Genomic DNA, 26,613 nt, shown 5'->3' with positions numbered 1-26,613 from the left:
AAGAGCTGTTTTACTAAAGAGTAGAGTTGGCCAAATCTGCTGCCTGTTGAATTTTTGTCCCCAGGCAAGCAAGGTAGATATGTATTTCTTTTTTTTTTTCCTGCTTTTTCTCCCCAAATCCCCCTGGTACATAGTTGTGTATCTTAGTTGCACGTCCTTCTGGTTGTGTCATATGGGATGCTGCCTCAGCGTGACCTGACGAGCAGTGCCATGTCCACGCCCAGGATCCAAACCGCTTAAACCCTGGGCCGCTGAAGCGGAGCACGTGGACTTAACCACTCGGCCATGGGGCCGGCCCCACGAGAGATGTATTTCTTGAACTGCTTTTTGTATTGTCTTTCTAGTTCAGCAGACTAAACTAAAGTTCCAGGATGTTCAGAGAGGGGAGCAAACTCTTTGACTTCATTGCCTGGCTTGGTTCTTGAACCTGAGAAATCCAAAATAATAGCCTGACCATTCCCATACTTGGAGGAGATTAGCTTCCCTGGGATTTTTTTTTTAAGATTTTGAAATATCAGTACAGAAAAGTGATCACAGTTGAAGTGTGCACGTTTGATGAATTTTCACAAAGTGAACACTCCCCTGTAACCAGCACCTGGAACATGTAGTGGAACATGGACCCTCTTCTAATCACTACCTCCCACCCCCAAGGGTAATCATGATCCCAATTTCTAGTACTATAAATTAGTTTTGTCTGGTTTTGTATTTTATGTAAATAGAATCACATAAGTCTGTGTTCTTTTGTGCCTGGCTTCTTTTAGTCAACGTTACATTCAGCCACATGGTCGTGCATAGCAGCAAATCATTATGTAGCCTCCATTCTACTGTTGAATAGACATTTGGGTTGTTTCTGGGTTTTGTTAATTCAGAAAAGGGCTGCCATGATCTCTCTTGTGTATATATTTTGGTGAACTCATTTCTCTTACGCACCTAGGATTGGAATTGCGGTTCATGGGGGTATTCATCTGTTTGGCTTTAGTAGGTCCTGCCGCTAGTTTTCCAGCGTGGTCATACTGATTAATACTTCCGCTAGCAGTGTTTGAGGGTTCTAGTTATTCTACAGCCACACCAACACTTGCTGTTGTCTGTCTTTTTTATTTTAGTCATTCTGGTTAGTATGTACTGGTATTGCAATGTCTTATTTGCCTTTCCCTGATGACTTTTGAGCTTAAGTGCTTTTTAAATATTTATTGGCCATTTAGATTTCCTCTTTTGTGAAGTGCCTCTTCTGCCCATTTTTCTATTGAGTTGTATCTTCTTCATAGATGTGAAGGAGTTCTTTATTCTGGATGTGAGTCCTTTGTCAGACATACATAAGAAAAATCATCTTCCTCTTCACGGTTTCCTTCTGTGCTGTTGTAGTGAACACTGGATTTTTACTGCTAGGTTAAATGAAACTGCTCAATTACTACATAAAAAATGGGAGATCTGAACCGCTTTTGATCAGTGTTGGGGATGGTTCGTCCATTGATGAGGGTAAATTTGATATTGGTAGGGTGTACCTTACTGAGTCCCTGTCAGGAATCTGTTTGCAGACTGACCTTTTTCTTTTTTGGGTTTCAGGTCGTGGATTCACAGATAAAGTAGATCGACTAAAACTGGCAGAAATTGTGAAGCAAGTGATAGAGGAGCAAACCACGTCCCATGAATCTCAATAATGACAGCTTCAGATGTTGTTTTTTAACAATTTGAAAATTTATTCTTTAATGTATAAAGTAATTTTTATGTAAATTAATAAATCATAATTTCCTTTTCACATTGCTTAAAGATGCGATATAGATTTAGATAAAGGATTCACTAATAGTGTAGTTCATTGATTTGTTTTAAGAAAAGCTCAGTTCCTAGAGATATACTATGACTTTAGGACTCTTTAGTCATATGGTTGTAAGGAGACAGATGGTGTTGTGAAGCAAGATCATTTTCTTTGTAGTAGAGTATACAAAAACCATTTGCCAGCAGTAGACAAAGGACCAACTATACTAACCTTTTTGCTTAGTAAACAGTTGAATCAAGTACCCTGGAATCTGGTTTCAATTGCCCTGTGTATTTATTTTCTTTACTATCTGTAGATTAGCTCTGGTGCCAAGACATTTTTATGGATCCATGTTGCAGACTGCCTGCTAGAACTCACAGGATGCCAACTCCCACGATGGAAGAGGCAGGGAACTGAGCCCTCATTTCTCTTGTCCCTAATTCCCTAGAGAAAAGTGATAACGTTTCTTTTTTTGTCATATTTGTTAAAAGCTCTTGGAGTGTCTCTTAACTATAATGGGATTATCTTTTGAGTTTCTTCTTTTCATGTTTAACCAGAGCTCCAGTTTACCCTCACCTAAGGTCCTACTTTGTCTTCTCGCCTCCTCCACAGCCCTCACCAGCTCCACGACTTCTTATTTCCTTTCCCATTCTTTCAGCCTCCTTTATGGGATGATTTTTCTGAGAAAGTTACATATCATAAAAACTCGACTATTGGGTTAGCATCCAAAATGGTCCAGTTTTTTTCTCTTAAAGCTGTTCTTTTTCTCTGTAATGTTTCTGCCTGGGTTTCATATTGGCATTCTTTGGGCTGCATTTATTTTGTTCAGTACCCTTTATTTTCAGGAAGCATGGTTCTGGCCCAGAGATCAGCTGTTTGAATAGAAAACAAAGCTAGATGCTTTTATAGTTTTCTGTTGTCCATATGGGCTTCCATAACACACCATTTTTATTTACTTATTTTTTGAGCTGTTTGTGGTGGGTACCTGTGTTGGTGAATAGAATATCTCATAGGCAAAATCCCATTCACAGAGCAGAGGAAGAAGGTCGGCAGGCTCCGTTATTTCAGTTTTATCCCGTCACATTCTCTTTAATCAGAATCCATCCCACGGAGCTCACTTACTTTTAACTCTTCCACTTTGCTCAGTATGTCTTCAGGGTTACATTTGGTTAGTATGCTCATGTGTATGTGACTGACTGTCAGAATATAGGATAAAAACGCAAAGTATCTTTTAAGAATTACCTTATTACACTTGTTCCCTTTTATCTTGGAGAATTTGTAATCAAGGTATTTTGTGAGGTAAGGTTTACTAATCTTAGGTGACTGATAATGTTATAAATAGATACCCTGTAAGCAGAATTTAGTACTTTTAAAGGTAGCAAAATGTAAGAGTTAGGCAGCAGAGAAAAAACGTTTTCTTATTTACTGACCGGAAAACTTAGCTGAGAGTTGAATTAAATTATTCTGTTTTCCAGTGAAATGCAGTCTTACAAATCACTTCTTGCAATCAGGGAAAACTCTGCACTTGTTTCCAGAACTACTGACATTCATTTTTCTTAGGGCAGAGGTTTCAGTATTCGCTAGGGAGAGGAAGGCAGTAATTAACTTTCTTACTCTTCTTTTTCTTCAGAGGAACCTTCTAGCATGCCCAGTCTACCATTAACTTCTCAGATTTGTTATCTGGGTGTCTTGTAAAGCCTCAGGACGATCTTTTTCCTTCAGTGTGTGGTGAATTTTAGGCCTGATCTAAAAGGGTCTCCAAATGATGCTGCTTTTTCCTCTGAGCAGCACTTGCCTTTGTTTCAGTCACTTCAGGATGAATTAATCTGGCCCCCAAAATGAGAGCTATGTCCAGACGAGCACCATGCTGGAAGTCTGCGAAGACCCGGGAGGATGCTGTAGCCATTAGAACTCCAGAGTGGGTCCTACTCTGGACAGAGCTCCTTGACAGAACAGCGGCTCCCAAAGGACTTCAGAGTGGAGTTTTGTTTGTGGTCTTTGTTTGTTCTTCAAAGTGGGGTTTTGTTTGTGGAGTTTGTTTGTAGGCCAGGAGCAAATTCTGCTTTAACATACCAGTCAGGTTTACTAAGAAAGCAAAGTTTGCACATAACTGGAAGTAAAACAAAACCGTTCCTGTGTCTCTGGCCTGTGTCTCTAACACCTATCCTTGTGGAAAGTTCACAGTGTAAGAACAGTTCTTGTATGCAGCAGGTTAGTTTCCAGTGTACCCATGTGATTTGCTAACCCTCTGCTTACTAAAACCATTATTTATCACTCAGATACCTTTAGACTTTACCGTACTTAAAAGTCTGCTTGATGTGAAACAACTTGTGTATCTTTCTGACTAGTACATTGTATAAGCACAGGGGAATACCTGTCAGAAACTTGTTTTAAACATGCAGGAGGAACTGCTTTTTAAAAAGTTTTGTTCTTTTATTCGAGAAAGAACAAGTGGAAGGAGTTATTGGTTAAAGAAGGCAAATGACTTAAATCAGATCTTGTGTGTGAATGCTTGTGTGTGTGTGTATTTATTGAAGAAAATGTGTTTCAATTTGAGAACTGGAAAATTGGATATTTAATTTTAATTATATTTTTATTTATTTAAAAAGCAGAAGTGTTCTTTCATTATTGATTTGATTCTTTTATCCCACAAAATGACTTAACCTAATTTGCCCTGCCTTTTTTGGTTAAGACACAGGGAAACACCTTAAGCCTATGATAATTTCCAAGTTATATAATTTTAAGAGGCATTCCTCTTATATAAAAGAGAAAAGAAATCCAGCCAGAAATCATTTCCCCCTTTTTGTATAAATTTTTTTTTCCTGCTTTTTTTCCCCAAATCCCCCCAGTACATAGTTGTATGTTGTAGTTGTGGGTCCTTCTAGTTGTGGCATGTGGGATGCCGCCTCACCGTGGCCTGATGAGCGGTGCCATGTCTGCACCCAGGATCCGAACCAGCGAAACCCTGGGCCACCAAAGCGGAGCGCGCGAACTTAACCACTTGGCCACGGGGCCGGCCCCTGTATAAATTTTTTTAATGGCTTGTGATAGGATAGTATGAATTTTCTTGCTAGATGCTAATGATAAATTTGGCATCTGTATTAGGTATTAATAATACCTGTATTAATAATATTAGTAATTGTGGATAGTTAATGAGTTGATCTGCTCTCATGCTCATATCTGAGATCTTGTGGTGCCATACCATTCCTTTTTGAATTAGATAGGGCATTTCCCCATTTTTCAGTGTTACTTGTAATCATAACCTTATTTTAAAGGTTTTATATTGTAAATATTTGACAATATAAAATTATTTTTATGCAAGGTAAAAAATGTAGAGTCTTATTTTAGTTCATAGAATTCACAGGAGAATAACTGGCTGGGCAAGGAATACGGATAGATAGGGATTTTTTTCCCCTTAAAAATTTCCTGCTAAATACATCAGGTAATCAACATCCAAACCAAATCTGAAGACTGCTACAGATATTACAGTTCAATTTTAGTTAAAAAAGTGAAGAAATCTTTTGAAAGTTCTTATAGTCCATTTTTATTTTCTTGATGAAATGGTACTAGATACCTGGTTAATCAGAGTTTGTTTTTATACTGGGGCAGTGGGGAGGAATTGAACTTTGATCCTAGTCATTTATATACCTCCATGGTGAAACTGAGCTCATGTCATTTAACAATATGTCTGTGCATTAGGAAAACTTCTTAGTAGAGAAAAATTATGTCTATATGCATATATAAAATGTCTAAACTCATCTGTTATGAACAAATGCTAATGAGAGAGAATTGTGCATCCACGTACACTTTTTCTTGAATTAAAGGAAAAAAACAGACACTGACAAAGGAGGACTGGACTGAGAAACAGTACCCTGAATATTACAGAAATGAAGAAGAGAGGCAGTGGGCAACAGAGAACTTTGTCCTGCTCAGAGATCCCCAAAGAATCCCTGTCCCCTCCCCCCAACCTCCTGGCAGAATGTTGGGTTTCAAAGAATAAGCAGATTAACGGATATCAGGAGTAGCGTGGCGTGGGCTGAGGATAAGGATAATTTGCCTGAGTTACGGTACTGGCTGCATCATTACAGGTCTGCTTGTTATATCTCGGTGAGGGTGAAGGGAACTTAGCCGAGGAACACTGAAGCTGTTGCTGTTGGGAGGACGTCCTATGGTAAGGAAGTTACTAAAGGCTGAAACAGAACAGAAAAACAGCCCCAAAGTCTGTAAGACTCAGAGTTGGCAGCAGCTACCCATGAGGGAGCCAGCATAGATCTAGAGTTAATACCTGAGTCTCTGAGACTCAACATGCCCTGGAGAGCAGCTGCTGAGGGACACAGGCCCTGCATCATCAACTGACTCGCTAGGGCCATGTCAGTGGCAGCCTCTGTGAGAGACTCTGCCTCTATACTGCCTTCTCTATGGAAAAACCAAGTGGCCTTGAAAGAGGGTCAGATAAAGTTTCAGACTTGGGCTCAGAAGAGGAACTTGAGGCTGGGGCCAGTGCGAGGATCTTCATGTGTCAGGTTAGGGATTGTGTTGCTGTTAGCGATTTTTCTGCCAAGCATGTACTGTGACCTGGGAGTAGTATATTACACTTTCTATGAAATAATTATTCCCAAACAGTGGACAGTCAATGGAAAGGAAGACCCAGTGGAAAAGGCATCCTATATGCTGCTGATGCAGGGCCAGAAGCAGCTGATTCACCTGAAGGTGAAGAGAGACTATTTTGTGGATAACTTTCCAGTCTTCAGCTACCACAATGGCATCCTGGGACAAGAGATGCCCGTCCTCGCGCATGACTGTCACTATGAAGGCTACATAGAAGGTGTCCCAGGTTCTTTTGTTTCTGTCAACACCTGTTCAGGCCTCAGGGGCGTCCTGATTAAGGAGGGAAAATCCTACGGCATTGAGCCCGTGGGCGCTTCAAAAAAGTTTGAACATGTGTTGTACACCATGGCGCGTGAAGCTCGAATCTCCTGTAGCGTCACTTCCAAAGACAGCCAAGTGGTGTCCACCAGCCAGCAACAAGGGAGCAGGAAGCCTCGCAGTGCACAGGCGCTGTCCTACTTGTGGTCACACACCAAGTACGTGGAGATGTTTGTCGTGGTCAGCAACCAGCGGTTCCAAATGTGGGGCAGTAACGTCAATGAGACAGTCCAGAGAGTAATGGACGTCATTGCCCTGGCCAACGCCTTCACTAGGGGAATAAACACAGAGGTGGTGCTGGCTGGAATGGAGATTTGGACCGAGGGGGACCTCATAGAGGTCCCAGCGGACTTGCAAGTTACCCTCAGGAATTTCAATAGCTGGAGACAAGACAAGCTCTTCCATCGTGTGAAGCATGATGTTGCCCACATGATTCTTGGACATCGCCCTCAAGAGGACACGGGACAGGCATTTCTCAACGGTGCCTGTTCCACTGGCTTTGCAGCAGCTGTTGAATCCTTCCATCATGAAGATGTCCTCCTGTTTGCAGCGCTCATGGTCCATGAGCTTGGGCACAACCTGGGTATTCAGCACGACCACTCGGCCTGCACTTGTAAAGATACACACTTTTGCCTCATGCATGAAAACATCACTAAAGAAAGTGGCTTCAGCAACTGCAGCTCTGACGACTTCTACCAGTTCCTCCTTGACCACAAAGGGGCCTGCCTATTCAACAAGCCTCAGCACAAAGGCCGCGTGCGTAGGGATGCTGAGTGTGGTAATGGTGTGGTGGAGGAGGATGAGCAGTGTGACTGTGGTTCTGCCTGTGACGATCACCCCTGCTGTGACCCAGCATGTAAGCTGAAGGAGGGTGCAGAGTGTAGCGATGGACTCTGCTGTTTGAATTGCCGATTGAGAAATGTAGGATTCATGTGCCGCCCTCCTTCGGGAGAGTGCGACCTCCCAGAGTATTGTGATGGTAACTCTGAAGCATGCCCCACAGACAGCTACAAGCAAGATGGTACATCATGTGATTTAATTCACTACTGTCTTGGGGGTCGGTGTAGGAACCCTGATACTCAATGCATCGACATATATGGGTATCCTGCAAGGTCTGCCCCAGAAGACTGTTACATAACTATGAACAGCAAAGGGGACCGATTTGGAAACTGTGGCCATCCCACCTTGGCTAGGTCAAGATATGTTAAGTGTGTAGATGATAATATATTTTGTGGGAAACTTATCTGTACAAATATTAGAAATGTACCACGACTCAAACCCCAACATTCACTGATCCAGATCGCTCATGAAGGTGACTTCTGCTGGAGCATGGATGCATATAACACTACTGATATCCCTGATGATGGAGATGTGCACACTGGCACTCTTTGTGCCCCACGAAAAGTGTGTATGAATTACTCCTGCACTGATCACACCGTGCTCAACTATGACTGTGAACCAGCAGAAATGTGTAATGGGAAAGGAGTTTGCAACAATTTAAGGCACTGCCATTGTGAGGCTGGCTATGCTCCCCCTGACTGCAGAGATCCCGGAAATGGGGGTAGTGTGGACAGTGGTCCTCCGGGCAAAATAATTTTTGCAAATCTAAGTGCAGGTCTAACTGGCGGTTCTGCTAGGAGCAGGGAGGACATTAAAAGTCTTGGCATGATAGTTTTCATACTCCCTGTATTTCTTATACTGTTATTGTTAATTTTAATACTTATCATTAGCCTCAGTGCTGGAATTGAGTCAGTAGAGACCCCAGGGGGCTCCACAATCTTGAGCTCAGAGGAATCTACTGAGGTTCCTGAAGAGGAGGCCCCACCCCCAGAGGAGGCCCCACCCCCGGAGGAGGCCCCACCCCCAGAGGAGGCCCCACCACTGGACCAGGCCCCACCACCAGAGGCCCCACCACCGGAGGCCCCACCACCGGAGGCCCCACCACCGGAGGCTCCACCACCGGAGGCCCCACCACCGGAGGCCCCACCACCGGCCCAAGAAACGCCTGCACCATAAGAGGTGAAGGACAGAAATAACCAAAGGCAGAAGAGTAGTGGAGGAAGAAGCCAAATATATCAAATACCTCAAGCACTGAGTGGGAAGGAGGCTCAGAGAGGCAAAAGTGAAGTGGGAATTGACAGCTCCAGTGGCTCAGGCTGGACTATATAGTCTACAGACACACACTAATGTGGGAGAGAGAACTCCCTGCTCAATATTCATTTTAGTAATTTGGTTATATATTCATATATGAAATCACATATGAGATATTCTATATTTTGGCTTTTTCCCCATTTCATAAAACAATTTTATTTAAGCTCTTCTCATGGATTATTGCTATCAATGTCTTGATTCATTTGGGCCAATTTTTTCAAGACATACCATCTTTCAACTATATTGTTTGACAAAAGATATTATTTGTGCCTATATTACTATCACTAGATTATTCATCCCAGTCACAACAATGCATTATTTTATGACGTTATCTACTGCGTACTCTTAATTTCCCCTGACAGTTTCTATTCATGAAATAGAGGTAATTTGAAATAAATAAAAGGCTATTTTCACATGAAGCATCACTTCAGACTCCATGTAATCTAGTCCTTGAGGCTTCTTTATTTGGGGGTTCTCTGGAAGGGGCTACATCTGATGCAGGGTGGTAGGATCACGGGGGTCTGCGGGCATGGGGCAGGGGTGGGCAAGGAGGGAAGAGGACCTTTACATAATGCTGAATTCAAGTTTGAGGTATTTGTTATTTCCTTTGAGTTTTCTTTCTTAATATCTGTATAAAGTTGATATTTTGTATACTAACAATTTATAGGAACCTCCCCAATAGCAAGTAACAATACTTTGGATGTGGTAGTTTTTTGTGAAGAGAGAATTACCCATTGTGTGTAAGACACTGTGCTGAACACTCTATATTCATCGTCTTACTTTAATCCTCCCATCTGCCCTATGAGACGCCAGCGTCTACATGAGGAAACGGAGGCCAAAGAGTTTTGCTCTAGAGCTAGTAAGGGGTGGAACCTGCATCCCGCCCCAGATATGACTGAATCTACATGCTCGACTGCCTCATGAACCTTTTCCTTCAGTTAAAAAAAAGTCACCAGGAAGACAATCAATACGTCCTCAATTGCCCAGAACATGGCTTGTTCCTCAGAGACAAATGAAACAAAAGTCTTACAAATGGAGGCTGACCTCCGTCACGAACCTGCCACACTATGTAGTCGTGATCGATGAAACTGCCCCTTCCTCCATTACATCCTGACCTCATGGAGCAGTAGGTTTGTATCTTATTCAGCTCTGAGGGCCCAGCTCATTGTAGGTGCTCAGTAAATGCTGACGAAGTGAACGAGTTAACCAGAGCCAACCTGAAACGTAGGAGGGGAACTTCTATGGATGCTACCTGCTTGTCCCGAGGCATGGCACAACCGAAACCTTGCTCAGGCGCAGTGTTGTTACAGGTGGAGTGTTCTGAGTCTCAGGGAAGTTCCTGAGCATGAATCCCTGACTATACATTCGCTGAGTCCCTCTTCTAACTGCCCACCCTATGTAAGCAAAAGAGGACAAACCAAAGAGGCTAAGACAGACCTGGTTTCCGCTTTCAAGAGGGTTATGTTAATTACTGTGGGTGGAACACAAACTAAACTTCAGAGCAAAATCCAAAATCAAGCCTTCAGTTATGTAACTTTCCAGGCCACAGGATTTGCTGGTAACCAAATCTCAGAATGTCCCACGCCAGAAGATCAAGATTCATGGCGAAAACACACCGTTAGTTGGCAGTCAACTGAGAGCTTTGAGAAAGAGGGTGAAAGTGGGTGACTGAAGGCCTCCAAACGTAAACTTGTCATTAGAGACTTTTGAAGAAGGTGTGGAGGATTTCTGCTGAGAAGCGCTTCAGTGGAGAACAGAAGGGGCAGCCTTCCTAACTGCACATGCTGATGGTGACTATAATAAAAGCTCATTGGCATCACGTAGTCTTAACAACTTACCAAATGTAAGGGAATCACGATTTAAGTGCCAGGTAAATGTGCTTAGGTAACTTAATGGCCTTCTTTAAGGACGTTTGGATGCTGCCAATATTAGCGTTCCTGGAGTCCAGAGGTCATGCCCCTCCCTGGGAGACTCGGATCGGTCCTCGCTTTCTTTGGATGTCTCTAGCCTGCCATCTTTCCTGGTCCACGTAGGAGTGTTTTGGGGACTGTCCTCATAATTTGGAGTCAAATTGCACTCTCTCCTCTGCAGCTCGGCTGCAGGAAAAAGAAGAGATTTACGTTAAACACAGGTGACATTACCAACCTCACAGGGGTGCAATTCTGCACTCAAGTTTTACATTATTAGTTCGCAAAACTTTTTGGAAATTTACCAAAAATTTTTAAACTTCTGTGTTTACGAACTTAATTTCAGAATAGAATGTTGGTGTTTCCTTGGGGCAAGTATGCTCGCTGAAATGTTTTCTCAAAAGCAAGAGCAGACTTCCTCCAAGAATATTTGCAAAATGCTGACTCTTTAAAATTAATACTCCCCTGCTTCTGGACATTAGGCTTTAAAAGTTTTTGAAGAATAGGCAACAAAGAGGCAATACCACTTTTGTTATTCAATAAAATTATGGAAGTCTTACATAAAGAGATTATGCCGGGATGAAATATACGAGGATAACGAAAGTGTTGGATCAATTTGTGAATGACAAAGACGTAGTGACTCTTCTCACAGTTAGAAAATATTTTTGTAAATACCTAAAAAGAAAACAACAGAGGTGGAATCGTCAGTGACCAAGTGTTTGCAACCTCACCCTGTATTTCATTGCTATAATCGATCTGACTGGCTCTCCAACAGCCTTCCTATGATTCCCCAGACACTGATTTTGTCACCACAGTCGAGTTCAGGAACTGCCATTGCTCCCCCATGATCTAGAGTAGAAAGACAAACTTGGTGTGGCGTGAAAGGACTGTGACAATTGGGTCCTCCTGTCCATTTCCATCCGTTGTCTCCTGTGACTTTTGAAAAGAAACATTTCCTCCTATCAGCACGTCTAAGAGGGAGAACCTCCGTCCCCGTTCCATACCGCGGCCACTTCCCACTCTGGGCTTTTGATCAGTCTTGTTCCCGCTGAGTGACCTTACTCTTCCCTACCCCTATCTAGTCCAACTCTCACAGCGCCAGCGAGGCTCCTCAAACTGCTCCAGCAGACCTTTCTCTACTTTTTTGAACGAAACGTGGGCTCTCTTTGGGGATACTCAGGGAAAGAACTTACAGGAGAGTCAGTCTGAAACAGACCATCAAGTGGTTGTTTTCTATAGAAGAGGGGGCATATATGCATCCTTGTCGTTGAGTGAAATTTCCAGTTGGCGCTTTGAGAGTGAGAAAGGTGTTTACTCGTGGAACATGTTCTCAGAATCTCAAATTCTGGAGGTACCCATGCATTCATGAAGAAATGGAAAGAAAACCTTGTAAGAGACAAAGGGAATAAACTCCGAAACCACAGCATTTCTTCCAGTAATGCATTTTCAGTCACCTAATAATCACGAGCTGGGTGTTAGTGCAGACAATTTCACATGGAAAATAGAAATTTAAAAGGCATAGTGTCAGTGCCCGGGAACAGGAGAAAAGGCTCTCCCTCATGCCCTCCCCTGATCCCAGATCCACCCAAAGCCATCCTTTATAGTTCCGTGGATACATTAGGTCACTAGAAAAATAAAGAAATGCAAATAAATATGCCAAATAACGAAAAGCCCACCAATTAATTCCTTGCTCTTTGAAAATGAGAACGGACCCCAACTTTGAGGTAACTGATGTGTCACGATTTAAGGAAAGCTCACAGACGGGAATCTCCTCAAAGGAAAACTAAAACTGTTGCAACAAAATGGTATCAGTACATCGAATCAAATCCCCCAACTACTGAGAGTCTGCATTGAAGTATTTACGTTTTATATAATGATGCACCTAAAAACAGAACCTGTGAGCTTTTTCGCGGATTTTCCAGGACAGATACGATTTTTAGTCATCTTTACTGTCAGACTAGCTGTTTTTATAACCAATCCAAACACAGCCATGTGCCGCAAAACGACGTTTTGGTCAATGACGGACCGCATATACGACGCTGGTGCCCTAAGATGAGTCCCATATAGCCTGGGTGTGTAGTAGGCCATGCCATCTAGGATTGCGTGAGTACGCTCTGTGATGTTCACACAACAACGAAGTCGCCTATCGGAACATTTCTCAGAACGTATCCCACAGGCACTGTGAGAGCTCTTGTCTTCTCCTCGGATGCTAAGAGCGTGAGTGCCGCGTAAGCTTTGAGTCCCTCGTCCTTCTAGCCTGACGAATCCTACCGGGAAGAATTTTCTGAGAGCAAAAGAGCACCTTTTTTCAAAAGAAGAAAGTCACCTTTTCTCTGATTGAGGGGGCTTTCATAGTCCATGTCCCTAAGTCTCGGGTGTTACATTCTGGCTGACTGGTCTTAGACATGGAACTTCACTTCCTCGGGCCTGGGATTCCTCCCTAGTGAGACGTTAGCACAAAGGATGCCTCTCACAGAGTGGCTGAGAGATTAAATTAGGGCACGTGTGTGCTGCTACCTAGCGCAGCGCTTGGCGTCCAGCGGGCGCTCAAATAAATGCCGAGAAGATCTAAGATAAAATGCGATGATGGATGTAAGATTGTATTATTCACTGTACGTTGTTCAGCAACGACAAGATTTATCCATTATCAAGTCATAATACTGAATTTCCTTTATATCCACGGCATTCTGACCTGACATACAGTCATTTGCAAACACATTCTATTTCCCCTAGTAAATTATAAATCTCTGGGGTGAGTAGCAAGATTTGGTTGATGTGTGCCTTGGGCCCAGTTAGGGGTAAGACTGGTAGGGACTTTATTCTTTTCCTCAGAGCCCCACTCAAGACCACGGTGGCATTAAAAGCAATCCTGCTTCCTGGATCCTGAATCAGGCATTCTAGCTTTCTCCCTCTCCCCACCGTATCTTCAATCCTTAATGTGCAGGTGGCTCAGGGCGGGCCAACTTCCACATTCCAGGCCTTGCTGTCCAAGCTGGATGCTTTCTACAGAAGTCTGAGTTTACTAAGGGACCGATACAGGTTACCCCTCTCTATTCACTCACTCATTCGTTCATTCATTCCACCTCGGTTGAGTCTTTACCTAAGAACTGTTCTAGTACCGTGGAAATGATAGTAAATGAGACAAAGTCTCTGATCCCATGAACATTTAAAAAATTACAAACCTGACATCAGTCAACAGATAAGTATACGATGTGCCAGGTTGGAATATGTGCGATGGGACAAAATGAAGCAGTGCCCGGGGAACAGGAGTGATGTGAGGGTGGAGTGCTATTTTAAGCCGTGGTCAGAGAAGTTCTGTCTGATAAGGCGGCATCTGAGGGACATGGAGAAAGTGAGGAAGAAGCACTGCAGGTATCAGGGGAAGGGCAAGCCAAGCAGAGGGACCTCTAAGTGAAAAGGTCCTGAGACGGGAGCTCGCTTGGCATGTTTGAAGCACAGCAAGGAGGTCAGCATGTCTGGACGGAGGGAGCATCGCGGAGACCAGTGGTCGAGGGCTGTGGCTAGAGACAGGTCACGTGAAGACTTGGTAAGGAACGATGTTTTTGTGTCAGTGGAGATGGGAAGCATGGAAGGGTTTTAGCAAAGGAGGGGCCGGAACTGAGAAGCACTGAAGGATCACTCCATCTGCCATGTCAACAAGGAACAGGCAGGTGCAGGGCACTGGGCAACCGCAGAAGCAGAGGACCCTTAGAGACTCTTGTGATTTGCCAAGTGGGTGATGTTGGCAGCTTTCAGGAAGGTGGCTGAAGTGGCGGTGGTGAGAGGAGGCTGGAGTCTGGGTATAATGTGAGGTAGAGCTGAAAGGATCTGCTGATGGAGCAGACGTAGAGTAGGAGAGAGAGAGAGAGACAGAGAGACAGAGACAGAGAGAGACAGAGAGAGAGCGCGCGCAGGCCTCAGACACCTTTAGTTAGAGACGCCCATTAAACACCCAAGTGGGCATGTCAGCTAGGCAGCAAGATGACTGAGTCTGGAACTCAGGAGAGAAATCAGCAGAGACGTACATCTGACAGTTGTCCGTGTACAGATGATATTCCAAGCCACGGGACTGGGTGACACTGCCCTCAGGAGCACTCCGAGTAGAGCTAGAGAAAGGAAGAGATCCCAGGACTGGGTGAGGACTTACTTCCAGGGCGTCCCATGTGTAGCTGTGGATAAGATGAGGAGGATTCAGAAAAGAAGTGGGAGAAAGACTGGCCGGTGTGGTAGGGGTACCACCAAGAGAGAATGTTGTCCTGAAAACCAAGAGAAGACAGTGTTTCTAGGAGAGATTTACACTCCAAATCCAGTCCGTCCGCGGATTCCCTTGGCTCTACCTTCCACATATATCCAGAATGTGACCTCTTATCACCACCCCCAACTCTCCAATGCACTCCAAGTCACCATCAGCTCCCTCCTAGACAACCGCAGAAGTCTTTAACTGGGCTCCCTGCTTCCACCCTGGCTTCCCCAGCAGCCTATTTTCCACCCAGCAGGCAGAGTGATCCTTCCAAAAGGCAAATGGGAACGCACCGATTATCTTTGAAATGTTGCTGATGGGTCCACAGGTGAGCACTGAGTGTCAATCGTTTGATTTGACAATGGAGAGTCATTCACTGCTATCCCGGAGTAGAGCAGTTGGGACAGATGGGTGGGGATGAGAGCTCATTTTAGGGGAGTCAAAATGTAAAGGATGGGTCAAAAGACATTTGTGAAGGTGTTCAACCTCATCAGCATTCCGAGAAACGCAGACTGTACAGCCACCAAGAGACATCATACCCACCCACAAGATTGGCTATATAAGACTGAAAATTCCACGTACTCCTGTGGAACAGTGGAAACGCTCATCAACTTTTTAGAAATGTAAACCGGCACGCCACTTGGAAATAGTACTTTTATTTTCTGGCTAAATTGAAGTCTCAAGTACCCTATAACTTAGCTATTGCACTCTTAGGCAAATACCTGAGAAACTTCTGCTTATTTGCCTCATGTTCCTGGACAATAAGGGTCACAGGAGCTCTCTTCATAGTATTCCAAAAGAAAAGCACCCTGTGTTCACAGATCCTACGACGGATGTTAAATTGTGACAGGTCCATGCAGAGAAACACAAGCGTAGTGCAACGAAAAGGAATGAGCTATAGTGACCCAAAAACTTGAATGCAATGTGGAACAAAAGAGGCTATACACAAACAGTGCATTCACGTGGATTCTCGTGAAGTTAAGAGGTAAAACGGGAAGCACCTCCAAAATGTCAAAATAAGATCCGGCCCCCCCCCCCCCCCCCCCCGAAATCCTCTCCACCACAAAAGTGGTTACAGCACTGGCAAGAATAGGCAAAATCAACTTCTGTAGAGGTACGGAAATTAACCAAAGTGACAGTGTCACCGCGGCATTCCCAGAGCAGCTCGAAGGAAGTTTAAAAAGGTGCTTAACACTCCCTCAAGGTTGATTTTCAGAGCCCTGTCGGGAAGAGACGCCAGCGTCAACCGGCCTGAACCAGATCGAGCCCCACTGCAAGGGCAGCGCCTGTGCAGGTGACCTGGAGTTGACCCGAAAATGCCCTCTGCCTTATTTTAATACTAGAATCCGTGCCCGAGGAGGAGCCTAGGCCTTATTAGCATAACATGCGACGCACGTGAGAGCATGTTTTCAGACTGCGCCTGCGCCGGCGCCTGCGCCTGCGCCAGCTAATACCGGTCTCTGCGTCTCCACTGTGACGAGAGAACTTCCCTTTTAAATATTCATTCCCCGTCCGAAATAAAAGGACACCTGCTTCCCTTTGTTCCGGGAGAGCCCTGACTTTGGAAATGATTCGGCATGGTCTCCTATTTGTTGCAAATATATTCCACTTTGTGTGACAACCATTGCTGGTGGAGAGTCTGATTTTAACTCACTGGAAGCGAACCCACTTTGGTTCGGCAACAACAGCCATCTGAAGTTTGTTCATTCAAAAACAAAAACAAAAACAATAAAACGGCTGAATCTTGGTAAGGGCAGCGAGCTACGTGAAGCTTTAATTGCCCTGTTCCCACACCCCTCTCCTCAGGTCCCCACTAGCCTTAAAAGACCGCATCATCTCAACTACAGTAGTTTGTGAAAACACGCAGCCTAGCACCCAGTGGAGCGGGCAGAACAGTCCGGAGCTCCCTCAGAAGCCCTATCCCCTTAGAATTGTCACTAATTTACACATCTGCCAGTTCCCTGGCAAATCCCACTCGTCGGACTTGTCCTGCTATAAAAACGCTTAGAAGAAAACCTAAGGCAAAATTCTCACGGCACTGGATTTGGCAGAGATTTCTCGGATATGACACCAAAGGCAGAGGCGACAAAAGAAAAAAATAGACAAAATGGACTTCATGAAAATGTAAACATGTTGTGCATCAAAAAACACTATTAACAGAGTAAAAAGGCAACCCGCAGAATGGGAGAAAATATTTGTAAATGATATACCTGATCAGGGACTAGTATCCAGAATACATAGAGAACTCCTAAAACTCAAGAACAAAAAACCAAACAACCTGGTTCCAAAAAGGGCAAAGGCCTCAAATAGACCTTTCTCCAAAGAAGACACTCAAATGGCCTATAAGCACATGAAAAGACGCTCAACGCCACTAATCGTTAGGGAAGTGCAGATCAAATCTACAACGAGGTACCACCTCACACCCATTGGGACGGCTACCATCAAAACACCAGACAACAACAAGTGTTGGAGAGAATGTGGAGAAAAGTAGAACCCTTGCCCACCGTTGGTGGGAAGGTACAATGGTACAGCCGCCGTGGAATACAGCATGGCGGTTCCTCGAGAAATCAAAAATAGAATTACCATTTGGTCCAGCAATCCCACTTCTGGGTATAGACCCCAAAGAACTGAAAGAGGGTCTTGAAGAGATATTTGTACATCCGCGTTCACAGCAGCAATGTTCACAATAGCTGAAACACGGAAGCAACCTAAGTGTCCATCCACAGACAAATGGATAAGCAAAATGCGGTTGGATACCCACAGTGGAATACCACTCTGCCTTGAAGAGGGAGGAACTTCTGCAATGTGCTACAACATGGATGAGCCTTGAAGCCATTATGCTACGTGAAATGAGCCAGCCACAAAACGACAAATACTGTATGGTCCCACTTGTACAAGGTACTCAGGGTGGTCAAAAGCACAGACACAGAAAACAGAATGGTGGTTGCTGGGGGCCGAGGGGAAGGAGGCAATGGGGAGTTATAGTTCAACGAGTATAGAGTTTCAGTTTTACCAGATGAAGAGAGTTCTGGAGATCGATAGTGGTGATGGTAGCACAACATTATGAATGTATTTAATACCACTGATTGGTACACTTAAAAATGGTTAAGATGGGGGGCCGGCCCCCCGGCCGAGTGGTTAAGTTCGCGCGCTCCGCTCTAGGTGGCCCAGTTGTTTCGTCGGTTCGAATCCTGGGCGCGGACACCGCACCGCTCATCGAGCCATGCTCAGGCGGCTCCCACATGCCACAGCCGGAAGCACCCACAACTAAGAATATACAACTGTGTACAGGGGGGCTTTGGGGAGAAAAAGGAAAAAATAAAATCTTTTAAAAAAATGGTTAAGATGGTAAATTTTATGTTATGTGTGTTTCAACACAATAAGAAAAGAATCAGCAGGAAAAAATGAAATACTTCTCCACCCTAAGAGACACAGGAAGGCGAAAAGACAGCCCACAGAATGAGAGCAAATGTTTGCAAATCATATATCTGAGAGGGACTAGTACCCAGAAAATATAAGGAACTCTTACAACTCAACCAGAAAAAGACACCCAGTTTTAAGAGGGCAAAGGATGTGAACAGACGTTTCTCCAAAGAAGATATAAATGACCAAGACAAATATGAAAACATGTACTACGTCATCAACTATTAGGGAAGTGCAAATCGAAACTACAGTGAGACACCACTTCGCACCCACTAGGGTGGCTGTAATCAAACAGACAGACAACAACAAGCGTCAGTGATGATGTGGAGAGACTGGAATCCTCATCTGTTGCTGGCAGGCATGGAACACTGTGTAGCTGCTCTGGGAGACAGCTGGGCGGTTCCTCAGGCTGAACACACAGTTAGCATACGGCCAAGCAATTCCACTCCTAAGGACCCACCCAAGAGAGATGAAAACATATGTCCACACTCCACTGTCCACAGCAGTATGTTTGATAATAGCCCCAAAGTGGAAACAACCAACCTGTTCCTCCCCTGAGCAATCAAAAATTAAAATGTCGTATATCCTTACAAAAAGAATATCAGTGAGCCAAAAGGAAATGAAGTACTGATACATGCTACGACATGGCTAACCCTTAAAAACATCATGGTAGGTGAAATAAGCCAGTCACAGAGGACAACGACATGTAGGATTTCATTGCTATGAAATGTCCAGAACAGACACAATCATTGAGATAGAAAGTAGAGTCGCAGTGGCCAGGCCCTGCGGGCAGCGGAGAATGGGGAGTGACCGCTAATGGATCCAGGAGTTTTGTTTTGGGGTGAGGAAAACGTTCTGAAACTGACTGTGGGGATGGCTGCATAACTTTCTGAACATACTACGAACCACTGAACTGTACACTTTAAAGGGTGAATATTATGGTATGTGAATTCTATCTCAATAAAGGTGTTATTAAAAGACAAGTGATATGAAATTACGTGATTCTGGGATGTACATTTAGGAAACAAAACAATAAAGAAAAGTGAGAATGTAGTTACCAGAGAAGACAGGATCAGGATGATCTCTGAAGCACAAGGACTTCTGACCGGCAGTGGCACATGGGTGACTTCGATGGAGCTAAAACTGTTGATTACTTCATCAGGGTTGTACTTATGCAGCTGTTTCTCTCTCCCTCTCTCTTGCTCTCAGTGAAATATACATATCACAAAATTAACCATCTTAGCCATTTTCAAGTGTGCAGTTCAGTGGCATTCAGTACATTCACACAGGTGTGCAATCATCATCACCATCCATTTCCAGAACCTTTGCGTCACCCCAAACCGAAACTCTGTACCCACAAAACAACAAGCTCCCATTGTTCTTTTTCCCAGGCCCTGGTGACCTCTATTCCACTTTCTGTCTCTATGAACTTGACTATTCGAGGAACCTCATCTAAATGAAATCATAAAATATTTGTCCTTCTGTGTCTGGCTTAGCTGCTCTCTTGTTAATAATTTACTGAAAAATACATCCAGGTTTTATGCACATTTTGTGATTGTACTATGATTCAAAATAAAAAATATCAGAAAAGAATCAAGTAGCGATGCAAATTAAAACAGTATATATATACACTCTTTCAAAGAGTTTCATTATGAAACGGAGAGGAGAAATTGGACGGTGACTGGACAGTGATGTGGGCTGAGTGGGATGGTTTTACAATGGTGAGATATTACAGCGTATAACAAGATCCGATCCAATGGACAGACAGATGTTTAAGAAGTAAGAGAGAGAAGAGACAATTAGAAAAGCGAAGTCCATGGGAAATTGAAAGGGAAGGAGACGCCACGCACAAGTAGAAGGACTGGCCTTGACTTGGAGGAGCGTGGACAATTTATCCGCTATAGCAGGAGGAAAATTTAGATACAGGTGAACTCATTTGGTGTCTGCATGTGGTAGGACTCTTTTGGTGGCTTCTATCTTTCTCAGTGAAATGAGGCAAGAAGAAATTAGGAGAGTGAACTGACCAGCGAAATGTAGGAAGAGGTACATTTTGAGATCATGAACGTGCCACTAGTCAGCACAAGTTTTGCGGGTTTTCCTGAAGACACCTTCAGCCGTTCAGGGTGGGCATGAAGCAACCACAAACAAATAGCAGGCAACAGATGAGACATCAGAGCTCCCAGACCTGGGAGTCACTTATTCATTCAATAAATAATGCTTGTTCATCTACTCTTGGACAAGCATTCTTCTCGACCTGGGAGTATAAGGACGAACAAACAGAAGTGGTCACTGAACACACGGAGGTCATAGTCTAACACTTTCAGGATACCTAGTTTTCAACAGGCATGATGTTAGGATACCAGTATGACAGGCCCATCCCAAGGAAAGTGTGGGCCTGGAGATACCAACCAATGTGCCCATGATAATCACGCATAAGAGGAGGCTGCTCTGTTGGCATCTCCCATACACGCTTCCGCACAGCGCTGTAAACAGAACGCGAGAAACTGAATTTCGATGATGTTAAAAAGTAGGAGTATTGTCCCTTTCCCCGTGGGTCATCAGCCCACTCGGGTCTCTCCTGGGGCAAGGCGCAGCCACCCCACTTGCCTCATCTAACGGACTGGCCTGCGAGATGTGCATATCACTACAATCCCTCGCTGAGGGGTAAGACACCCTGAGTTGTGACGTCCATGTGTTACAGAGCAAGAGTTTTAGAAGAGGGGAGATGGGCAATGGAGTGTGCCCACCAAAGACCTCCAAGCCGCCTGGTCTGGAACATTTGGAGTTAGACGAGCAACGGACGACAGGAGGGGTGGGGGCGGGGTGTTCCGTGTGGCGCGGTTGAGGAAGGCATGCAGGTTTTGTTTCCTCTCTCAAGGTACAGTCTTGCATTTTAGAGTCTGTAGTCCTTCGTCACGATTACATCACTCCATGATGTCAAAAGGACCTTAGCCAAGCACCGCTGAAGTTGCTGCTGTGGCAGGAAGTCACAGAGAAAGGCCACTATCTGAAGGGTGACAGAGAGATCAGAAAGACTAGAAAGGACGCAGCCAGGGGCTGTAACCCTCAGAGGTAAGCAGCAGCCACCCTTTACGCAGCCAGCATAGATCCGGAGCTAATGTGTGTGACTGAGGGTCTGTGTGTCGGGGAGAGGCGCTGCTGAGGGACACAGGCCCTGCATCATCAACCAATCACTAGGGCCATGTCAGTGGCAGCCTCTGTGAGAGACTCTGCCTCCTTCTTGTCCTCTCTACAGAAAAACCAAGCGGTTATGTGTGAAGCTAGCAGAGTGCTTCAGACTTGGGCTCCCCAGATGAAGGGTTTCAGGCTGGCGCTAGTGCCAGGACCTTCACGGGTCAGGCTGGGGATCATGCTGGTGTTGGCGCTGATTTTCCTACCAAGATTGTACTGTGACCTGGGAGCAGTATATTACTCTTCCTACGAAACAGTCATCCCCAAGAGTCTGACAGTCAACGGAAGGGAAGGCCCAGTGGAAAAGGCATCCTATATGCTGCTGATGCAGGGCCAGAAGCAGCTGCTTCACCTGAAGGTGAAGAGAGACTATTTTGTGGATAACTTTCCAGTCTTCAGCTACCACAATGGCATCCTGGGACAAGAGATGCCCGTCCTCGCGCATGACTGTCACTATGAAGGCTACATAGAAGGCGTCCCAGGTTCTTTTGTTTCTGTCAACACCTGTTCAGGCCTCAGGGGCGTCCTGATTAAGGAGGGAAAATCCTACGGCATTGAGCCCGTGGGCGCTTCAAAAAAGTTTGAACATGTGTTGTACACCATGGCGCGTGAAGCTCGAATCTCCTGTAGCGTCACTTCCAAAGACAGCCAAGTGGTGTCCACCAGCCAGCAACGAGGGAGCAGGAAGCCTCGCAGTGCACAGGCGCTGTCCTACTTGTGGTCACACACCAAGTACGTGGAGATGTTTGTCGTGGTCAGCAACCAGCGGTTCCAAATGTGGGGCAGTAACATCAATGAGACAGTCCAGAGAGTAATGGACGTCATTGCCCTGGCCAACGCCTTCACTAGGGGAATAAACACGGAGGTGGTGCTGGCTGGAATGGAGATTTGGACCGAGGGGGACCTCATAGAGGTCCCAGCGGACTTGCAAGTTACCCTCAGGAATTTCAATAGCTGGAGACAAGACAAGCTCTTCCATCGTGTGAAGCATGATGTTGCCCACATGATTCTTGGACATCGCCCTCAAGAGGACACGGGACAGGCATTTCTCAATGGTGCCTGTTCCACTGGCTTTGCAGCAGCTGTTGAATCCTTCCATCATGAAGATGTCCTCCTGTTTGCAGCGCTCATGGTCCATGAGCTTGGGCACAACCTGGGTATTCAGCACGACCACTCGGCCTGCGTTTGTAAAGATACACACTTTTGCCTCATGCATGAAAACATCACTAAAGAAAGTGGCTTCAGCAACTGCAGCTCTGACGACTTCTACCAGTTCCTCCTTGACCACAAAGGGGCCTGCCTATTCAACAAGCCTCAGCACAAAGGCCGCGTGCGTAGGGATGCTGAGTGTGGTAATGGTGTGGTGGAGGAGGATGAGCAGTGTGACTGTGGTTCTGCCTGTGACGATCACCCCTGCTGTGACCCAGCATGTAAGCTGAAGGAGGGTGCAGAGTGTAGCGATGGACTCTGCTGTTTGAATTGCCGATTGAGAAATGTAGGATTCATGTGCCGCCCTCCTTCGGGAGAGTGCGACCTCCCAGAATATTGTGATGGTAACTCTGAAGCATGCCCCACAGACAGCTACAAGCAAGATGGTACATCATGTGATTTAATTCACTACTGTCTTGGGGGTCGGTGTAGGAACCCTGATACTCAATGCATCGACATATATGGGTATCCTGCAAGGTCTGCCCCAGAAGACTGTTATATTTCAATGAACGGCAAAGGAAACCGGTTTGGGAATTGTGGCTGGCCTACTGCAGCTGATCCAAGATATGTTAAGTGTGTAGATGATAACATATTTTGTGGGAAACTTATTTGCACAAATATTAGACAGTTACCACCAATCAAACCTCAACATACAGTGATCCAGTTCACTCACAAAGATGACTTTTGCTGGAGCATAGACGCATATAACACTACTGATATCCCTGATGACGGAGATGTGCACACTGGCACTTATTGTGCTCCAAACAAAGTCTGTGTGAATTACTCCTGTACTGATCATACTGTGCTCAACTATGACTGTGAACCAGCAGAAATGTGTAATGGGAAAGGAGTTTGCAACAATTTAAGGCACTGCCATTGCGAGCCTGGCTATGCTCCCCCTGACTGCAAAACTCCAGGAAATGGGGGTAGTGTGGACAGTGGTCCTCCTGGTAAATCAGATGATGGCAATCCAAGTGAAGATGAAAGTAGAAGTCATAGTGTTGATCGTGATAATTTTGGCAGAGGTAACGAGAATAAAGAAGAAAGGAAAAGCCTTGGTAAGATAGTGTATATATTCCCCGTATTTCTTTTAGCAATGTTTTTAGGTCTAATTATTGGTGCCAGTCTTGAGGCTGGAAAAGAGATATCGCAGCGCTCACAAGAGGCCCTAGAAGAAACTGAAGAAGTAGCTACAGAAGAAGAGGAAGTAAGCAGAAGAGAGGAAGAACCAGAGGCAGAAAATGAGTAGTGATAGGAAGAAGTCTAATATTTCAAACATCTGCTACATTGGGTAGCAAGGGGTCTCAGTGGAGCAAACGTGCAGCGGGCCTTGATGGCTGCATGGCTCTGATCAGGACTCCATATTCTGTAGAAAAGTACTAATGTGGGAGGAGGGATCTTCCTCCTCTTTATTTTAGTAATTGATTATACATACATATGTAAAATCCTTTATAAAAGAATATTTTACTAGTTTTTTCCATTCTCACATTTCATGAAACCATTTAAATTAAACTTTTCTCATGGAGCATTCTTATCACTGTCTTATTTTAGAAGGGCCAATTTTTGAGTTATATGTTTTTCAGGGAATGCCATCTTATATCTGCATTGTTTGACACACAGTATTATCTGTACCTATACACATTGCTGTCCCAGGTTTTCTCATCCCAGTCACAACTACACATTATATTAGGACAGTTGTTTATATGATTAGTTGTTGACATTTTCCCTGTGCAGTATAATGAAAACATTTTAAATTGAAAAGTAAATAATTATCTGTTTTCAGATAAGGCATCACTTTAGGCTTTAGGTCACCTATTAATTGGGTCTCTTTTGGTTCTGGGGTTCTCTGGAAGAGGCTACATCTAATCCAGGGTGGTCAGATCACCCTAGGTCTGGGTGCATGAAGGATGGGGAGCAACCTAGGCAAGAGGCAACCCTGTCCAGTGCTTAGCTCAGTTGGAGGTATTTGATTTTCTTCTTTTCTGTTTTTCTACTTTTTTACTACATTTATTTCTCATTTCCTTTATTAAGTTAATATACAGAGTTCACAGACAGTCCAAAAAAACAGAGGTTTGGAGGGTAGTTAGTTATCTGTAAAGAGAGCACAAAGCACATATAATAATAAATATTACCCATTGTGTGCAAGACACTGTGCTGAACACGCTATATTCATCGTCTTACTTTAATCCTCCCATCTGCCCTATGAGACGCCAGCGTCTACATGAGGAAACAGAGGCCAAAGAGTTTTGCTCTAGAGCTAGTAAGGGGTGGAACCTGCATCCCGCCCCAGATATGACTGAATCTACATGCTCGACTGCCTCATGAACCTTTTCCTTCAGTTAAAAAAAGTCACCAGGAAGACAATCAATACGTCCTCAATTGCCCAGAACATGGCTTGTTCCTCAGAGACAAATGAAACAAAAGTCTTACAAATGGAGGCTGACCTCCGTCACGAACCTGCCACACTATGTAGTCGTGATCGATGAAACTGCCCCTTCCTCCATTACATCCTGACCTCATGGAGCAGTAGGTTTGTATCTTATTCAGCTCTGAGGGCCCAGCTCATTGTAGGTGCTCAGTAAATGCTGACGAAGTGAACGAGTTAACCAGAGCCAACCTGAAACGTAGGAGGGGAACTTCTATGGATGCTACCTGCTTGTCCCGAGGCATGGCACAACCGAAACCTTGCTCAGGCGCAGTGTTGTTACAGGTGGAGTGTTCTGAGTCTCAGGGAAGTTCCTGAGCATGAATCCCTGACTATACATTCGCTGAGTCCCTCTTCTAACTGCCCACCCTATGTAAGCAAAAGAGGACAAACCAAAGAGGCTAAGACAGACCTGGTTTCCGCTTTCAAGAGGGTTATGTTAATTACTGTGGGTGGAACACAAACTAAACTTCAGAGCAAAATCCAAAATCAAGCCTTCAGTTATGTAACTTTCCAGGCCACAGGATTTGCTGGTAACCAAATCTCAGAATGTCCCACGCCAGAAGATCAAGATTCATGGCGAAAACACACCGTTAGTTGGCAGTCAACTGAGAGCTTTGAGAAAGAGGGTGAAAGTGGGTGACTGAAGGCCTCCAAACGTAAACTTGTCATTAGAGACTTTTGAAGAAGGTGTGGAGGATTTCTGCTGAGAAGCGCTTCAGTGGAGAACAGAAGGGGCAGCCTTCCTAACTGCACATGCTGATGGTGACTATAATAAAAGCTCATTGGCATCACGTAGTCTTAACAACTTACCAAATGTAAGGGAATCACGATTTAAGTGCCAGGTAAATGTGCTTAGGTAACTTAATGGCCTTCTTTAAGGACGTTTGGATGCTGCCAATATTAGCGTTCCTGGAGTCCAGAGGTCATGCCCCTCCCTGGGAGACTCGGATCGGTCCTCGCTTTCTTTGGATGTCTCTAGCCTGCCATCTTTCCTGGTCCACGTAGGAGTGTTTTGGGGACTGTCCTCATAATTTGGAGTCAAATTGCACTCTCTCCTCTGCAGCTCGGCTGCAGGAAAAAGAAGAGATTTACGTTAAACACAGGTGACATTACCAACCTCACAGGGGTGCAATTCTGCACTCAAGTTTTACATTATTAGTTCGCAAAACTTTTTGGAAATTTACCAAAAATTTTTAAACTTCTGTGTTTACGAACTTAATTTCAGAATAGAATGTTGGTGTTTCCTTGGGGCAAGTATGCTCGCTGAAATGTTTTCTCAAAAGCAAGAGCAGACTTCCTCCAAGAATATTTGCAAAATGCTGACTCTTTAAAATTAATACTCCCCTGCTTCTGGACATTAGGCTTTAAAAGTTTTTGAAGAATA

General features: G+C 44.5%; 4 protein-coding genes across 17 annotated transcripts in view; 3 read left to right on the top strand and 1 right to left on the bottom strand.

Annotated features, from left to right (window-relative positions):
• The window catches only part of MAPKAPK5 (MAPK activated protein kinase 5), a 45,974-nt gene extending 36,725 nt beyond the window's left edge, over window positions 1-9,249 (top strand). For 3 of the 6 annotated variants that reach the window (XM_023648150.2, XM_023648151.2, XM_005612593.4), the window contains one exon: window positions 1,564-9,249. In XM_023648150.2, coding sequence (XP_023503918.1) covers window positions 1,564-1,658 — 95 coding nt within the window. In that variant the 3' untranslated portion in view covers window positions 1,659-9,249. The remainder of the gene's footprint in view (window positions 1-1,563) is intronic. The other 3 variants (XM_070220108.1, XM_070220109.1, XM_005612594.4) reach the window with 1 other exon arrangement.
• LOC100057504 (disintegrin and metalloproteinase domain-containing protein 1a) lies at window positions 6,122-9,249 on the top strand. Its single transcript, XM_023648139.2, has one exon. The coding sequence runs from the start codon at window positions 6,122-6,124 to the stop codon at window positions 8,693-8,695; it is 2,574 nt and encodes an 857-aa protein (XP_023503907.2). The 3' UTR covers window positions 8,696-9,249.
• A 23-nt stretch (window positions 9,250-9,272) lies between these two features.
• The window catches only part of TMEM116 (transmembrane protein 116), a 120,121-nt gene continuing 102,780 nt past the window's right edge, over window positions 9,273-26,613 (bottom strand). For 7 of the 9 annotated variants that reach the window (XR_011420816.1, XR_011420809.1, XR_011420812.1 and 4 more), the window contains 3 exons: window positions 26,040-26,297; window positions 11,298-11,412; window positions 9,273-10,926 (listed from right to left, as the gene is read on the bottom strand). Coding sequence is in view for 1 of the 9 variants with exons in the window: in XM_023648148.2 (XP_023503916.2) it covers window positions 26,104-26,297 (194 nt within the window). In the remaining 8 variants the exon portion in view is untranslated. Of the gene's footprint in view, window positions 10,927-11,297; window positions 11,413-24,807; window positions 26,298-26,613 lie in introns of those variants that run through there. The other 2 variants (XR_011420815.1, XM_023648148.2) reach the window with 2 other exon arrangements.
• Window positions 21,181-24,335, top strand: LOC111774822 (disintegrin and metalloproteinase domain-containing protein 1a-like). The gene has a single exon (XM_070220105.1). It carries the CDS (start codon window positions 21,603-21,605, stop codon window positions 24,048-24,050), a length of 2,448 nt encoding a protein of 815 aa, XP_070076206.1. The 5' UTR covers window positions 21,181-21,602; the 3' UTR covers window positions 24,051-24,335.

Source organism: Equus caballus, chromosome 8, assembly GCF_041296265.1.
Source record: "Equus caballus isolate H_3958 breed thoroughbred chromosome 8, TB-T2T, whole genome shotgun sequence".
Classification (NCBI taxonomy): Eukaryota; Metazoa; Chordata; class Mammalia; order Perissodactyla; family Equidae; genus Equus; species Equus caballus.
This window is presented reverse-complemented; position numbering and strand designations above follow the sequence as displayed.

What these genes read in the sequence shown, in the direction of transcription:
- LOC100057504 (XM_023648139.2), top strand. Translation starts at nt 6,122, where the DNA reads ATGTCAGTGGCAGCCTCTGTGAGAGACTCTGCCTCTATACTGCCTTCT.
- LOC111774822 (XM_070220105.1), top strand. Translation starts at nt 21,603, where the DNA reads ATGTCAGTGGCAGCCTCTGTGAGAGACTCTGCCTCCTTCTTGTCCTCT.